The following is a 17,592-nucleotide window of genomic DNA, read 5'->3' as shown; positions in this document are numbered from 1 at the left end:
GAGAAAAATCATAAATGTAGAGAGGAAAGGAAAGGAAAGAAAAAAAACACCACACCACTTTGAGTGTTAATAGAGTAAAACAATTCCCCAGCTAGCATTGTGTTACAGAAGCAAAGCAAACAGATACACAAAAAAAAAATTCAAAATTAAAGTTTCTATTCAACTGTATTCTGGATTGTGTTTTTGTTCCAATTCATACTCAAGTGGTGTTTTCAAAGTCTTCCTAAAGACATACAAAAATATTCTGCTGTGAAAAATCTGAAAGAGATTATATACTTGGAAATTTTCATTTTACTTTCTTTTATTTCAGGGCTCCTCGACTGCAACAGTAGCTGTGAAGTGACAGAAACAAAGTACACTTCACTTCTGCAAAGCTGAATTGCACAGGGTGGTGGTATCTCCAAACATACTATTGACTTTTTTTTCATTTTACAGATAACTAAAAATGAGCCTCAAACTCTCCAACTTACATAAGCCAACTGTAGTTGTCAACACACTTGTGTTTATTCCCTCTCCCGCACCCCTTTTTTTTTTTTTTTTTTTAAATAGATAAGACCTCCCTACATGATAGTTAAGTGCACAGAAGACCTACTTCTTCTTCCAAAATCTGAATTGTTACAACTGAAGCACAAGAGAGCCTGCACTGGAAAATAAGATGTACAGTATTGCTGAAGGCTCTACTCTCAAAAAAGCTGTAACACTTTGCAACAACACGAAAGATAAGCCTAAAAGTCGTATTTCAAAGATTTCCCCAAACCAAAGTATCACCTCTTCAAAATCTTTCCTAGATAGTAGTGTCACATGAAAAAAAACAATTTGTTTTTCCTCAAGAAGAGATAACACTTTGAAGTTCTGCAACAATCTTTACATTTGCTTTCCGCCCTCCACCATAAAGAGCATTACATGTGTAGATATATATATATACACACACATGTATATATATATTTTAACTTCGCAACTGTAATCTCATTTTCCATCGGATTCAATATTTATATCTTCGACTTTAATCAACTATTCAGATTCTGTGACACAGAAAAGTCAAAATTTGAAAGGGCCAAGCTGCACCTGTAGGCAGCTGAATGCAGTTGATATTTGTAGATACCTACCTCTCCTATTTCCATCAATGGTTCGTTCATATCCACTCCTCCATAGCCATACTGAAGATCAGCTTCTGTCAATTTGTTCTTCTTAATAAACTGTGTATTGAGGTACCTGTACAAATAAACAAATTCTAATCAAAATACAGAAAAAAAATGAGCTATTAGTTTTTAAAAATACATTTGGAATTCTGGGATGTCTTCCACATAATAAAAGATAGCAATGATACTGGTTAAAAGTGGTTATCTGTAGAAAGTTCTTAAAATACAGATGACTACAGATGAATATTGAAGCACCTTACATCATGTTAAAGCAGTACTATGGCAGTAACTGAAATATTAAATAGTCTGATAGATCTCTGCCAGCATTTTCTTGGCATGCAATATACTTGTATAAGAATCCACGGAAAGTGAAGAAGAAAGTTCCCAAGCATTATATTTGTTTTTTTTTTTTTTTTTTTTTTTTTTGCCTTCACCCTACCCCCCTTTAAAAAAAAAAAATAAAATGTGTTTTCTAACTATTCAGCTTATTACTTTGCATTGCTTTCAGTCTAAACCACCATCTGTTTCACTGTACTTCAGGTACAACAATTTATGCAATTATTATTTTTACTACTCCACAGACATCATAATCTATTTAAATTGAGAATACATTTTCTACTTTGGAAAAAAAACTTAGTTTACGCAATCCTGGCTAGCTTCAGCATCCCAAAGGGGAATGTTTATAATGATAAAAGCTACCTCCTAAAAATCAGTGACTATGAGAACCACTTGAAAGTTACACTGAATTATTGAAAACTCCATTGCCTCAGCCAAGACAACACTTGGGACAATGTACAATGAACTATAATCTAGAATAAAAGACTGACAGGCTAAATAAATTTAATTAGCATTTGTTTTCCTGCTAGTATTCAAAATCATGTTCTCAACATGTATGCTGAACTCAAACTGTTTTGTTGACAAAGGTGAACTCAAAGCACTTTAGGGGAATCTAAATGGCCCTTCTAGTAGTACTCAGCAACAAAATCTGCTGAGAAAAAATGCCTGTCATTTTGAGATTAAATCCTTCTTATAGCAGGACTGCACGGACAATTCAAAGATTAAGACTCATGCACATTCACTTGCCATAGATACATGTGCTACAGAAATACTCCTTTCAGTATTTTGATTTTTTTCTGGGAAGCAATCCAGAAATAATGTCAATTTTAACACGGTCAATTTGTTAGGTAACATCCCTTACTCAGATCATGGTAACTGCAACTAGCAAATAGCTCTACCACAAATTTTAAAGAGAGGAGAAGAATGTGCATAAATTAACTTCGTGAACAGTTAAAGAATAAATGTTACAAATGCCTTTTAAAATTAATTTTTATTTTAGGATTCGATATTTATTATCATATGTATAGTTTTTGAAAGAACAGAAAATGGCTTTTGCACATGACCTGATAAAACATCCAACTTGCCAATATTCCTTAAAAAGAAATACAGTAACATTTTCAAATTGAACCACTCTCCCTCTCTTGCAGAGAACCGTGAAGCATTTTCTAATACCATCTGTCATAACTGTACTTATACTATTTGTTACATTCATGCTTAAACGAGCTAACTAAGAAAACTTCAAATATCACATCTGTCTAGTAGCTCTGAGATGTCAGCAGGTACCATACTACTTTCTTTTAGCTAGCTTGGAAGGAAAAAGTCCTACACTCTCCCTATTCACAGCACATGCCTTCTCAACAATCTCAGACCAGGCAACTGATTAAACTTAAAACTAGCATAACCACAAGTAAATAGACGAGTTTAACCGAGATCAGGTACTTCTTTGCAGACCGATCTGATTCAACAAAGAGAAGCAGACAGGCAGAACCACTCCTTCAAGAAGAGCTCAGAAATACTGAGAACAAACTTGCCCATATTTCCCTTCCACTTATCTCATCATCAGCTCCCAGCACAAGCAAACATCTGAAAAAAGACGTGCAAACAGTATAATCTCACATCATCCTCTCCAGTGAAGTGATAAGCCACTTTTCACCTTGAATAACTACTCAAAATACTTAATCCACGTTTCTTACTTGTAAAAAACAACCCATGAGGTTCATCAGTAACTTATTTTGGAGACAAGGATCGGGTAGGAATTGATAATAGCAGAAAATACCCACAGACTCTTACTTTGTATTGTTACAAATTAATCTTTGTTACCCTTGTTGTTACTCTATTGTTACTCTTACTTTGTATTGTTACAGACTCTTTCTTTGTATTGAAAGTTGTATTGTGATACAACTTTCAGGTGATAATTTGGAGTACCTTACCACACAACTCAGGCCCAATTATTTGGGAGTACACCTATGCAGGCTTATGCTATACTATCTAATGAGGAAAAAAAAAAAAAAAAAAAAACTTTAAGGTTTGTTTCCTTTCACAGTGTTAGTGAAGCAATATACTTTTTGGTACCCAAGCCTCAAAACACATCCTCTGAAGTTTCACTCCAGAAAAAGGTTAAAACATTTGGAAGAGCGTTACAGGACTCACTTAAAACCATCACCTATTTGACAATGGAATACTGAAGGACAGCGTTCCACCTGAATTACCAGTTAACATCACAAAAGTGGCTGGTACATACATGCATATTCTTGGGGGAAATTTTTTCAGATAAAAGGCTCCTGATAATTCAGCGGATAAGTCTTTCTTCAAGAATTTTAGCAAAAAAAATTACACTGCAAACATTAATAATTAGAAGGGTAGCTAATTACTGGGACAGATTGCCAGGTTACATGGTAACTTTCACGTATTTGGTATTTTTAGATCAACCAAGGGCACCAATCTATCCAGAGATCCCTGTTCTAAATACAGCGACCACATTCCCAAATCAATGTTTCCAAATCACAATAACATGCAATGTCCTTGCAGATATAGACGTTGCAAAGCCTTGTCAGAATGGTTAGTAGAGCATATATATTTTTTTCTTTAAACATGTTACGTGGGTTTAATGATTTACATTGCACACTCCTGGATAAGAAACAAATATTAGCACTGGCAAAATAGATGTTGTGAAATTTAGCCTGAATATAAGAATCCCGAGACTGTATCTGCCTCAAGACAACTCCTTGTAATTTTCTGTTCTCCATCGTAAGTCAAAAAAAGTTTACCTTCATTACATCTTTGTCCACCCATGATAGGACACCACAAAACAACACATTTCTAGAAGTGCCATACTTACTTAAGCAAAAACTGTGAATCCCTCCTATTCAGGTTATTTCCTCCCCTGAAAGCTCTCCAAACATAAAGAAGAAACTTTTGAGTAATGGATTTTTTTTCTCCAAACTTGTCCCCACTTACATATTACATATTTTAAACTTTAGCAGCATCCTCTAGGGTGCAAAATGAGTAAAATCTGTACAAGGAAAAACATGTTAATTGACAATGAAACACTATTTATGACCAATTGTCAATTGTTCCTCTTTTTTAGAACTTTTTTCTCTCTCATTTAAAGTTCTAGCTAGATCTCTCCATTTTCAGTTTAAAGTACCAATCCAAGTTTTCACACATAACTGGCAAATGAGACAAAGAGCTACTTAAAGAATTGTTTTCTATACTGATCCTCAAAATAGCACACGAGCTCAGGACAGTATACAGAAATAAACTCAACCAAGTGCTGAGAAAATTGCTTTAAGAAATTTGCATCAGAAGTGCAACAATGTGAACAGTTTTCACAGATTGTTGCAAGTGCTCATGGATAAAAGGATAAAGAGCCTACATGACAATACCATCCACTGTTCTGAGCCATAGGAGGCAATTAAAACCATAACTAATTAATCCTAATTATTATAGATAGTTTTCAAAATAATGATTTATTTATTTAACAAATACACTTCTTTGCAAGCTACTGAACATATAGGCATATACATTTACTAAGTGCATAGCAAAATTACAAAGGGGTAGATTACTGTACAACAGCAAATAGCAATCTTATTAATGCTTTTGATGATTTGCATATGCTTTCATATGCACTTACGCTTAAAACTAAATATTTTGTTCCTTAATATTTCTGCCTTTTGAAAAAGGCAAAATCTCCAAGATTTTTTTTTATCTGGACCATCATCCCAGTCAACAACAAAACAAAAAGTGGGGAAGGGTTCTTTAAACATAAATTATTCCAAAGTCCATAGACACTTCAAAAAGTCTTTACATACTCTTTCCCAAGGAAAAAGACTCTTTTAAAAGCTTTTCAGTAACATGACAGAACTGTCAAAAACAAAACAAAACAAAAAAAAAAACACACCAGAAACACTTACTACTGGCAACAGAATAAACAGTAAAATCTTAAAAATAAAGTATTTGAACTTTTATATATAAAAGAAAGGGTTACTTGCACTCATTCCTTAAGGAGGTTTTACCTCTTGAGCTGGAAATGCTATACAGCATCAAACTAGGGGCTTAAAAAATGGAAGTTGGACATGACTAAGCCTGTGATAGCAAAGGGGGTGTACAGAACCATTCTGGGGGAGCTAGGGAACACCACTGCAAGGCACACTCTATCATGTCTGAAAGTCTACAACAACCAGGGGACATTTAATGATTTTTAAAAAGGGCAGAAGCATCTGGCTGGGAAACTCCACCGAAGTCACACCTCAGTCCCTGGTAAAATGGCAGAGAACACTTGAAAGTCATTTCTAGTTACAAGATAAGAAAGCGACTGGGAACAGCTAGCACTGATTTACCAACTGCAAATCATGCCTGAGTAACTTGAAATAGGATGAAATGGGACTGTGGATGAGGGGAGAGCAGATGATTTCATTTACCATTGGTGTGGCCTTCCATAAAGTCTTTGATAATATCCTTGTAACCAAGCAGGAAGGGGCTGGATCATGGACAAGGCGGGTGACCTGTCAGACTGGAAAGGCACTGGAATAGTCACTGGTGCTAAATCCACCTGGGGACCAGCTGCAGACAGCACTGCTTGTGGGTGGGCACTAAGTCAGCAAATTGCCATCACAGCGTTGACAATTAACCACTTCCTTTGCTATGTCAGCAAGAGGAGGGATGCCACTGTTCCATCAGCACTGTCCAGAGCACACCTGGAGTATTAGCTCGAGTTTCAAGTACCCAAATACAACAGAGGTTGACAAGTGAGAGTCCAGAGGAAGCTCAATGAAATACAATCATTAAGGTTGGAAAAGCCCTCCAAGATCATCTGGTCCACCCATCCACCTACCACCAATGTCACCCACTAAACCACATCCCTAAGCACCACGTCCAACCTCTCCTTAAAAACCCCCAGGGACAGTGACACCACCACTTCCCAAGCATGTGGCATACCAAAGTCGAAGATAAACTCTTCTCTGAGGAGCACAGAGGAAAGACAAGAAACAACGCACACCAGACATATAGAAAAATTTCTTAGAATGAGAGTAATTAAGCATGCTGCACAGAAAGTTGCAAAATCTGTCCCTGAAGGAGCTCAGAATTCAACTCAACAAAAGCCTTAAGCAACCTAGAGTAACTTTGAAGTTAGTCCTACTCCAAACATAAGGTTGAACTGGATGACCTTCAGAAGTTCCTTTAGACCTAGGTGTTTTTTTTTTTTGTTTGTTTTTTTTTTTTTTGTTTTTTGTTTTTTTAAGGAAAAGTCACCATTACATGTTTCAGTAAAAACATTGTTCACCAGAGTTACACTAAAAGCAGCAGAACCACTCTGCTTTATACAAGCAGGATGCTTTAACACATCTAGCAATACGTATATACAAGTTTGTAGCACTGGAAATTTTCATAATCGTATCTGTTCTGATTCACTTATAAATACCGATGAAGTATGCACTGGTTTGCAGACCTGTAAAACAGGGTTAAGTCATCTAATCACAATTTGAGCATTACCTAATAAATGAAAGCCATTTCAACGTGACAAAGCACTGCAGATAATAAAAGTGTTGTGACTCCAACAGTTGTAACAACACGATGAGATCATTAATACATACCTGACGTGGAAGTAAACTTCCAAAGGCTACAAAATGCTATAGCTTAAAATGAAGGCAGTCCTTTCAGTTGAAATCTCAATACAAAAATACTGTTCAAGTTAGGTTTGAAATGCTGAAATGACTTATTGTTTATTCAAATCTTTCCTGTATTAATTAAGTTACATATTTAGTAAGCAAGACTAAGAACAGCAGCTTCTTAACACTTAAAAAACAAGAAAAGAGGACTGGAACTAATGTCAGTTTGAATTGTGTGATGGGTTACTTAGGTTGCAAGATGTCTCATGTAAAATGAGAAAAATATCTAGATAAGGCTCAAGATCTGAAAATTACTTCAGATGAATATGCTGGTATATTCATTCATATTTTGTAACAAGTGTTACAAAAAAGACAACATGGAACAAAACAAAAACTATTGTGTTCTTTTATGCTTAATTATGAGCAAATTTAAAAATTAAGTTATTTTAAAAAAGCAAACAACCATTTAAATTAAATTCAATTTGCTGGGTATGAAACCCCCTCTGTTGTTCGGAATAATGATACATGAAACAGAATTTGTACAAATTACCTGTGAAAACAGTTACAGTAGCATGACACAGGTAAGTCCCAATGCCTAGCACTGCTTTCGTCTATTGTTAATCTGCTGATAATAATAAAACAAACCCTACAGTTTAGCCAACACCAAGTACTCCTTATTCCATCAGTTTTATCATCTTGTGTTAAGTCAAGCATGTGGGATTTGAATTTTCAAATTGAATTCAAATTAAAAAAAAAAAAAAAAAGAATATTATAAACTTCAAAGATCTATTATTTTTAATTCCTGAAAGAATTATACAAATTAGATCCTGGAATAAAACTGAAGTTGACTAACTTATACTACCTTCTTGGGAGCAGGAACACAAGAAAACAACTTCAACTAGTTTATAAAAACAGAATATCTATTTGTGGTCTTCAGAGGTATTTTCAGCGAAAACATTTTCTTGGAAAATGAAAGAGTGACATAACACTTAATGAAGTGCTTCCAATGCATGCAAGCTATTATGACTCTACTAATCAAGCACTGAATTAGTTCTTGCCTTCACTTAAGAGTGTCTTTCAGTTCCCATTACAAGGTGTGTTTTATTATAGAAGATAAAGTCATACCTTTAAAGACTTTTCAAAGATGCTACATGACAAAACTCAATCTCAAAAGAAGGAAAGAAGATACAAAAGAACTCCACTAAACTTTAGGATAAAATTATTTCCAACAGAATGTCTAATGTTAAGTAATTTTTCTGGATCAAAACACTATTTGCAAAGTCCGAAGAGTTAGAATGGACAGAGCTGACGTGAAATTAACTTCACAGTTTACAAGTTTGGATTCACTGAATATCACTGCACAGTTACTGACCTTATATATACTCACAGGTAAGTGTGTGCACAGTAACTGTTACAGAAAAACAAGTCCTGGGTTGTTTAAAAGTAAAACAAATTTTAAAAAAATGTAAAAACAAGTGCACACTGCTAGAAAAGTATTTTTAATTTGTTGGTTTAGGACCAGAAGCACTCAAGAGTTCAGAAAAACTGTTACACAAAGCAGAATCAATGAGATTCCTACACATTAAATGGGACTTTTTCCCTCCCTTATCAATCCTCCCATTAGGTCAGCAATGTGTTATGGAACTGAAGTCTGCATGCCTAGGACAGACTCCAGCACATCCATTCCCAGTCTGCTAGAGGTCATTTAATGGATTCTTCAAGGTAACAAACAATTCTGCTCAAGTAGTGGTAAAGGTCTTGAAGCCCTTTGTAAATCCTTACACCACATTGTCTAATGTTACAAAACACAGTATTAGCAGTACCTCATAAGTTACATTTACTTGCTGGGTATCACAAGCATAATGGACACTAGTATGTTCAAACTGCAGCCAGACCAGAACTAAAATTTAAGTCCTAGAATATCTCAAAACATCTCAATATAGTTACAATTCTGTCAGTTCATGCAGAAGCCAGTTTTACATGCTTAAGCTATCACTAGTAGCAAAGAACACTCACAATTCAGACAACATCAAAAGTACAAAAATAACAGGGAGCAGTTGTATTTTTATTTGCAGACTTTGCTATAATTTACTAAAAAAAGTGAAATTTATTGCCTGTATAAAGTCTATCAGCTTCTGAAATTCTCTGTAAGGAATAAAGAAAAATTTCCATTGCCCCTAAGACCTGTAGCCTTAACATCCACCTGAAAAGACCCCAACAGCGCATAGCCTTGTGAGAAATACCTCTCCCTTCTAGGAGAGCCTGTTTTTGCCAAGGTACATGGCCAAGGTTTGAAATGAACCGTACTGGTTCAACAGGACAATGCCATCATGTAGAAAACTACCTAGTATTACAAGCTGCTGCACTACAGGGCTGGTTAGCACTGACAAATTTGGCATTGGAACATCAGAAACAACTAAAGTAGGCTATGCTAGTGATGACAGAATTATAGGAATCATCTTGGATAATTACTTCAGTGGTAAGGAGCAGTGCACAGAAAAACCTGTTGGAGCATTATTCCTGTTTTCTTATGTTCTACTGCTATAACTACATTTTGTGCAAAACTCACCTGGGGCACATATACTTCTTGCTGTCTTTAAACATTCTTCAGTTTAATATGTAGATCCCAGTAATAATCTCAGAAGTTTAACAACTCATTTGCAAAACTTACCTGTATAAGCAGTCCATATAGTCTGCTCCTTTGCTATACTCTTCCCAGTATCTGTGATACATAACCAGTACTTGTTCTTCGGATTCCAGAACTCTCTGTGAAGGAAGACAGGTGTGCCCATGTGTGCACACACACACAGGTAAAGTTAGTAAGAAAACAGTATAAATTTAAAGTTGTAACAGGATTACTGTTTTGGAACAACCACAGATGCAAAACTAAGACCACACCTAAGCTTCAATAACGGTGAAAATAACATTTTTGCAATGATCTGAAAACTACCAAATATTATGTAGAAGTTTTGATAAGTCAATTACAACAGCCAAAGTTGTTTTATTTTGTGTTTTACAAGGACAATCTGTATAATACTTTAATTTTCTATCTGTCCTTACAGAAGCACTGGCTTGAACAAGGACTGTTCATATTCTCAGCATATGCTGGTGGATAACTCACATAACTACTTCTCCACTGACATGAACTAATTTTAAACTCATGCAGCCACATGCACACTGGAGGAGTTGCCTCACTCACTGTAACTATTTAAAATCAGTATGCATTACTCATTTGAAAAACCCTCATACTCACCAATAATGCTGGAATAAAACAACTTTAACAAAGCACAGGTACATACAAACTTAAACACAGCTTAAGTTCTGTGAAGCTAGGCCCAAATTCTTTGGAACATCAGCCATTAATCATCTAAGAAGTTGTTGGCATACTAAAGTTCTCAAAATATATTAATATTTCAACAGAATATAGTTTAACAATTTAGATTTAAACAAATGAGTATGATTTGTGGAGGCAGACAAGATCCTAGGAATTTAACTCCAGAGACTGCAATTTAAAACTTTCTCAAGGAACAACAAAGCCTGTTCCAAAACAATGTAAAAAGAGGAAAGCCAGTAGACCAGGTACAATCAAGAGTGCTTTCTTCTGTAGTACGAATTTCGCAAGAATTTTTCAAAATTATTTCAAAGACAAACGACGGATAGCCAGTTTAAGAACTGGATGTACGCTTTCCACTCCTTCCCACAGCTTCTACTGTGCCTGACTGCCTTAAGTGAGCTCGTTCAGCTCACTAAATAACCGAGAAACAACTTTGTGACTGAGTTACCTGCCAGTTTTGTGAACTGATTTAGTCTGCCAAAGCATCAGAGGTAGCCTCTCTGCAACCAGTGGAATGACCTATTAAGATGTCTAGCCTATGCTGTCAAACATACAACATACAGGTACTTAAGTTCAAAAAACAGCAATAAACCACTCAGCAATACTGTCCAGAACTTGCAATTCTTCACTCCCTATAGGGATTGCATATATATATGTTTCTATATATATAGAATATATATATATATTCTATATATGTCCTTCACCAAAGACAAACAGACATCTAGTTTACTTCTTGTTTTACTGATGTACAAGGAGATACTGTTCATGCATTAATAAATCACAATTCTGTTGCATTTGTGTGTCATCAGGTAAGACACCTATGTTAATTTACAGCTATAGTGGTATAGGAGTACTGTTATATGTCATAATAAATAATTTGCCTTTACCACCTCCCCTCTCAAGCATTTTTCCTTCGTTGAGTATACACAGTTGGCTGTCAAGATGCTACAGCAGTTTTACACTGAAGGGAAGGCTAATGACAAACTGTAACACATTCTGAAAATGAAGACATTTCTGTAACTCATTCAATTATAAGCAGTGAACAGAGAAGAACAAACATATGTATTACAAATTTTATGCATTCACTCTTGGCTTGAAAAGTAAGTCTGTGATGTATCCAGACATCTGTCTCTCTTGTAGATGTATACTCTGGCTCCAGAACACTGACACCTCTGATTTTACCTCAGCAAATATGCACAACTTCATGTGAACAAAACGAAACCCCACCCTGAAGTGAAAAAAGGACAAACAATAACCACACACACATCATTAACTGTATAGGTTACCTTGTGCAAATGGCGTACATGATTTTCCAAAAAAATTTTAGTCTCAGTATAAAGTCTCTCTCCAAGAGGTTCAGGATAGGCCACACACAGAGCATAAATGTCTCTGGGTTAGGAGTCAAGGCTTGTATCTGCTTAAAGTATGAAAACTCAACAACAAAATTTAAAGGTCACATAACCTACTCACCCACGTTTTAGTTTTTTTGTTCTGGGGATTAAATTGATCTTTTTCTGAAGTTTCTGTAATCCCTGATTTGCAAAGAGCAAGTTTTCAGCTTCAATTATCAATATCTCTGTTTTAGTTAGTGGAAGCAGCGGGAACATTAGGGCTCTGATCCTGGAACTTCTATCAGCTCCACACTGACGTGGCTTCTACCACTTATTTACCATCTACAGATAAATACGATTATCTGAAAGTGAAGATCAGCATTCATCTGAAATACTTCTGTATCTGCAGCCAGTGTGGTTGGTGGAACAATCAGTTCTACAGCTGAAAAAACACCAAGACAATTACAGGAAGATCCTGACATTCTACCTGCCCAAAAAAGTCCAACTGTTAGACAGCAGTTATCAAAGTACAGTTACCAAAGTTATAAACTACCACTGCCTACTCAACTTGATCAGCGTCTTAACTTAAAGAACACACCCTAACCAACGGAACAGTCAGAAGCGAACTCTTAAAATTGTATTGGGTGTTCATAATAACCAAATTCTTGTAAGTATTATCTCAAGTGGAGAGATGTGACTGTCGCTTATTTGCTGGACAATGAAACATCTCCAGAACCACTTGTTTCCACAAAGAACCGGTGAGGAGATCTGAAGGTCAAAGGTGGCTGGAGATGACTCACAGTTTAAATACAGTGACATATGGTCTTTCAAGTGATCTTTTCCAGAAGATTCTTTAACCCTTACAGAGGCAGGGCTCTCAGCTCATTGCCATTCTAGCATTTCCAGGTATTAGCTAAGTTTAAAGATGAGCTATGTTTAACAATAGAATTACTATCACGGTTACAAAGAAAACATTATATTTTAGTTTTGGGAAAGTAATGATGCAAGAAGTAGTTCTAGAAGATGGATCTGCACATTACAAAGCTTCTCAGCCCTAAAGGACTGCTAGCCTGTGTACTGTGCCTGACCTCAGCTGTCTCAAGCAGCGCATAAGAGAAAGCAATCACTTCTGAGAACAGTGCTGCAGACTGAAATCACATTCCTTTGCTGTACCTCATTCTTTATGTCATTGTTGCAACTACAGAGGGAGAGCGCTGATTATCTGGTGCTATAATCAATAAAACAGCCTGGATTAACACGTCGTGCAAAGCTATTGGTCATCTCTTCATTATGCTTATCAAGCAGCAAGAAGAATAGAGTAAACAACCAACGTTTCCTCACCCATTTTTAAGTCAGGTCTATGAAGAGGTCAGATACATACACCAATTTTACAATCCCTCTAGATCTTTAGAAACACTTTACTCCAATTAAATTAAATTTGGCAGAGAGTAAAGAGCTATCACAGAACAAGATACATTGTAGAAAGATTTGGCATTTAAAACTTATTAATAATATTTCAGATTAAAAAAAAAAAACAACACAAAAACAAAACATTTAAAACCCAAGAAAAATCTTCCACACTAGCTGTACAGAAGAGCTACCAGTTTCACTGAGCTATTCTAGACTTGGTCAACAGTTAATGTTAAAACATACGGCTTGGTTAACGCAGCAGAAGTACCAACCTGCATTTAAGGTTGGAAGTTACAGATCACACCAGCCCCTCAGGTCAGTCAGCCATGGAGAATACTCCAAAAGGCTCCTGACTGTGCCAAATTCAGCACTAACAGTGCCACCTTCCCAGGAATATAACAATGCCTGCCTTACTGTCATCTCTCAAAGAATTACTTGCCGATTGATTCTTCCCAAGTCTGCTATTCCTAAGCGTTTGCCTCCTGATGCTCAGTCAACTGAAGTAAATCCCAAAAGAGGATCAAACAGCAGACCTGTGTACAAGGTCTCTACATAAGAAGTTGTAAGTGGAGAAGTATGATAACAGGAATCAATTCAACATCTCATTCAGCTATTCTGAATTTAAAATCCACTTTGGGCACCCTTGTTAAAATGGGTAGAGTTTTACACTACAAAAGTTAACAACTTGTTAAGACTGAAACGTGTGGTTCTTAAAATCTGCTTAGGAAGAGTTACTACAGCACGATCTGTAAGCATGGAGTGCACACCTAATTAACGAAAAAAAGTCACCAATGTTTTGGTGTTGTTTGAACTTGACTCAAAGACAAGGCGAAGAGTCATGCCCCCAGAAATTAATTAAAAGTTTTAAAATGAAGGAGCCACTTAAAGATTATTGCACCATACAACTGCACAACCATATTCTACGTGGCCTATGAGCAACTACAGTTTTATATATTTACATGCACAGACTCAAAGTCACAGGCAAATGGAAAAGCAAGTCTAAGAAATAGTAACACATTCAGAAAGAGAAGAGGCTACAGAGCCCAGCTCCTGCACAAAGAACAAGGTCATGCTGTAATAACTTCTACCTAAGAGTCTTCTTGGAAGCTTCCTTTTCCACCCAGCAGAATTTTAAAAAACTGATAAACAAGTCTAAACCATTCTTCCACCTTATAATCAAATCCAACTCAGTCAGATTGCCGGGGAGCAGCTCTGAGCCTCCAAAAATTCTCTCATTATTCACCCTACTGACAAGGGTAATGAATGCGCAGACACAGGGCACAGCTTTACTTCTGCAAAAAGAAGTTCACTGAAACACAGATCTTATTACAAGCCTGTTTTACACATAAAATGCAAACCTTTCACTACAACAATATCACTTGTGCAGTTATAACATGAACTGTAAGCCTGTATGAGCACAGCTAGAAATCTGTCGAAAATAATCACTCTTCACTGTTCAAGACCAGGGAGCTAATAACAGTGGCAGAAAAGAAGGCTGTTCTATAAACCCTGGTCACAGAAATGTTTAACAGCACAAAGAAGATGGAGACATGTTTAAACAAACCAAAAGCAACCTCAGCTCCATTGCCAACAAAGTTTAGAGATGAATTCTCTGTCTTAGGTGCTCCCCTCACAACACACACACTTAAACATGTAAGAGAAAATCATTATCACAATAGGGAAAACTGACGCACGTACTTTTGTGAACATCTACAGCACAAGCTAAATATTGATGGTAAAAACGAGCAAAAGCTCAGTCTGCACTGAGCTTAACATCAGACACTACCTGAAAAGGCACTTCTGATCAAGACCACTGAAACTGTTACACAGCACAGGCATGCTCCGTGCTAGGCACATCACACAACCCTAGCAGGATTGTCACTTAAAGGATACGAGAAGCGGTCGTTCCACGTCGCTCTTTCAACATAATCCAACATAACAACAGCTTTAATTGTTGTTAGAAGTTTGTTCCATGTTTCATCAAAGTCAACTACTCGTGGTTTCAGGGACATCGTGGGGCTTTAGTGTTAATCTGTAGAAAAATTAAACATATCAGGCAACATTGCATGATAACTAAACACATTTAATTTGGTTTTTCACCAATTTATCGAACAACACCACGCCTCAAAGTTCATCACCTTACAGAGGTGCCCATTCAACAGCACCACATGAAGAAACTGACTTTTCTGCAGATTCTTGGTCACTTTTACACAAAGACTGCTTCAGCTTCTCAGTAGCTGAGACAACTTCGAGCAGAAACACGCTCACCAGATTAGCAGTTTATCTGAAATTACTGTTGTCAGCTTGTAGCCAACGTTCACCTCAAGCTTTCATGAAACAATTGTTGGTGTTATATTTGAAAAGCCACAAAACCCAAAAGCTTTGATCAAGATGACAAAGAGAAAACAACACAGAGCAGTAAGCACAGCTCGTGCAGCTTATTGCACTGTGCAGCAGGACAAACAGCGAACTCCTTCAAATAAAACATGGCTTGAAAATATAGAAGCCATGTTAACAAATTCATGTAAAAATACTTGGAGATTTATTGAAACAGACAAAAAAATAAACTACTGAAATAGAACCAGGAGAAGAGTAACAGAATTCAGAAAAGATGTCCTGAGAAAGACAAGAAACTGTGAAGGCCTCTTCCGTGTTCCCATTTGCTTCTGTCCCATACACCCAACCCAGCAAGGGAATCAATCTCACTTGATTCCCACATTTTCATGGTCAGAAGGAAAAAAAAACTAGTGACAAACAGACTTTTAGCATGAAAAGCCTTCCCCTTACAGACGTGTTGTCTATAAGGGGAAGAATCAAAGAATATATTGAAAAGGTGGTTATCCGACCAACTTACTCCCTTAACCCTACTGGCTTTGTATTTTTCTCAGGCACACAACAATTTTCAAACTGCAGAATATGCAGCTTCTCAGTTTAAAGAAAATAATAAGAATCATGTCAAACGCAACTTCTACACCTTGTATCTGCAAAACATCACCCTGCCTAGTTAACCAAGCTCCTTAACTGCTGTAAACTCAGGAACCTCAGAAGGCCGATTCCCAAACCCTGCAACAAAACAACTTCCATTTGAAGTGCAATCAATTTACTACCCACATTTGCTTTGATTTCATAAAGAAACTGAGTAGCAAATAACATCAAGGAAGTGGTATTATCCTGGGCTTTATGAACAGGATTTTTTTTTTCCAGCAGAAGAAATAAAAATCAGTAAATGATGGTTGGACCAGACGATCTTGAAGGTCTCTTCCAACCTTAATGATTCTACGATGCACTTTTCAGTTCAATAGCAACATGTAGGTTGGTATATTTGCAACATGGGTATTACTGCTTTGGAAAATTAAAAAAAAAAGCCTTCTCCTACTGCCATATATGGGTTGGAATGCGTTACGCAACAAAATCAATGAGAATTGACAAAATAAACAGATATCCACCAAAGGTAAACTGAAAAACACAAACTGATGCATGTGTCAAAGAAACATGAACTTCAGTAGAAGCAACCCACTTCAAAGCTCTCTTCTAGGAGAAAAAAAGTCTTTTTCTAAAAGCTTTAATGTTTGTCTTCTGGAAACGCAAGGATATTTTCAGATGATGCCAAGAAGCTGTTGTCATGGCCCATAAAACTTGTAAGAACCCCAAGAAGCAGCTGGGTTAATGAAGTTACACTTAATTGAGTGTTACATGTTACCAAGAGCGTCTTCTAGAGCCTGTATCTCCAAATAAGCAGGCACTCCTTCAAAGACAAGAAAAACCGAGGGGAGGAAGGAAAGCTGAGGAAAAATTCTTCCCTTCACCACAGGGCACAGGACCAGCAACACTGCATTTACGGTCAGCTGAACACATAAGGTGGAAGCAGAGAAGCATTGAGGGGTTAAACAGCTTCGTGCAGAGCTCGGTAACCTCTTATAACTTCTAAACCAACACGAACTGAACCTTTATGAACAAATTAACCAATTTGGTGTAATTTTTTCCGTACAACACCAGGATTTCAGGTGCCAGCAGCCCAAGCTCCCCACCCCAACCCCAACCCCCCGGGCACCCGCCCCAAACCGAAACCAGGCGGGGCTGGGCCCCGCCGCTCCCTCCCCTCAGGGCCCTGCCCGGGGAGCGCCCAGCGGGGCCCCCCCGAGCCGGGGGCGCTGCCCGGGGACCCACACAGGAGGGGGGGGGTCCCGGTTCCCTCCCGCCGCTGCCTCCCGCGGCCCGGCCCCGCCGCCGCCCCCCAGCCCCGCGCCGCGGCCCCGTCCCCTCAGCGCGGCGGGGGCGCGCCCGGCGCGGCCTTTACCTGGCGGCCGCGAGCACGCGCCGCGCGCGCCCCCCCGCCGCCCCCGCTCCCCGCCGCGCGGCCGCGGTCCCTGCCCCGCGCCCCGTCCTCACGGCGCTGCCATTACCCAGCCGCTCGCGCCCCGCCCCGCCCCGCC

The 17,592-nt window shown here is 37.8% G+C and overlaps 1 protein-coding gene across 4 annotated transcripts in view; it reads right to left on the bottom strand.

Moving 5' to 3' along the window:
* CUL2 (cullin 2) overlaps window positions 1-17,592 on the bottom strand; it is a 48,037-nt gene extending 30,445 nt beyond the window's left edge. For 2 of the 4 annotated variants that reach the window (XM_084283069.1, XM_084283072.1), the window contains exons 1-5: window positions 17,457-17,577; window positions 15,053-15,191; window positions 11,705-11,807; window positions 9,756-9,850; window positions 1,107-1,212 (exon numbers count right to left, since the gene is read on the bottom strand). In XM_084283069.1, the coding sequence (XP_084139195.1) occupies window positions 1,107-1,212; window positions 9,756-9,850; window positions 11,705-11,807; window positions 15,053-15,171 (423 nt within the window). In that variant the 5' untranslated portion in view covers window positions 15,172-15,191; window positions 17,457-17,577. Of the gene's footprint in view, window positions 1-1,106; window positions 1,213-9,755; window positions 9,851-11,704; window positions 11,808-15,052; window positions 15,192-15,297; window positions 15,323-17,456 lie in introns of those variants that run through there. The other 2 variants (XM_084283070.1, XM_084283071.1) reach the window with 2 other exon arrangements.

The sequence above is a fragment of the Netta rufina genome (assembly GCF_964035555.1).
Source record: "Netta rufina genome assembly, chromosome: 2".
Classification (NCBI taxonomy): Eukaryota; Metazoa; Chordata; class Aves; order Anseriformes; family Anatidae; genus Netta; species Netta rufina.
Note: the sequence above shows the minus strand (reverse complement) of the source record. Positions and strands in the feature narration are given on the sequence as shown.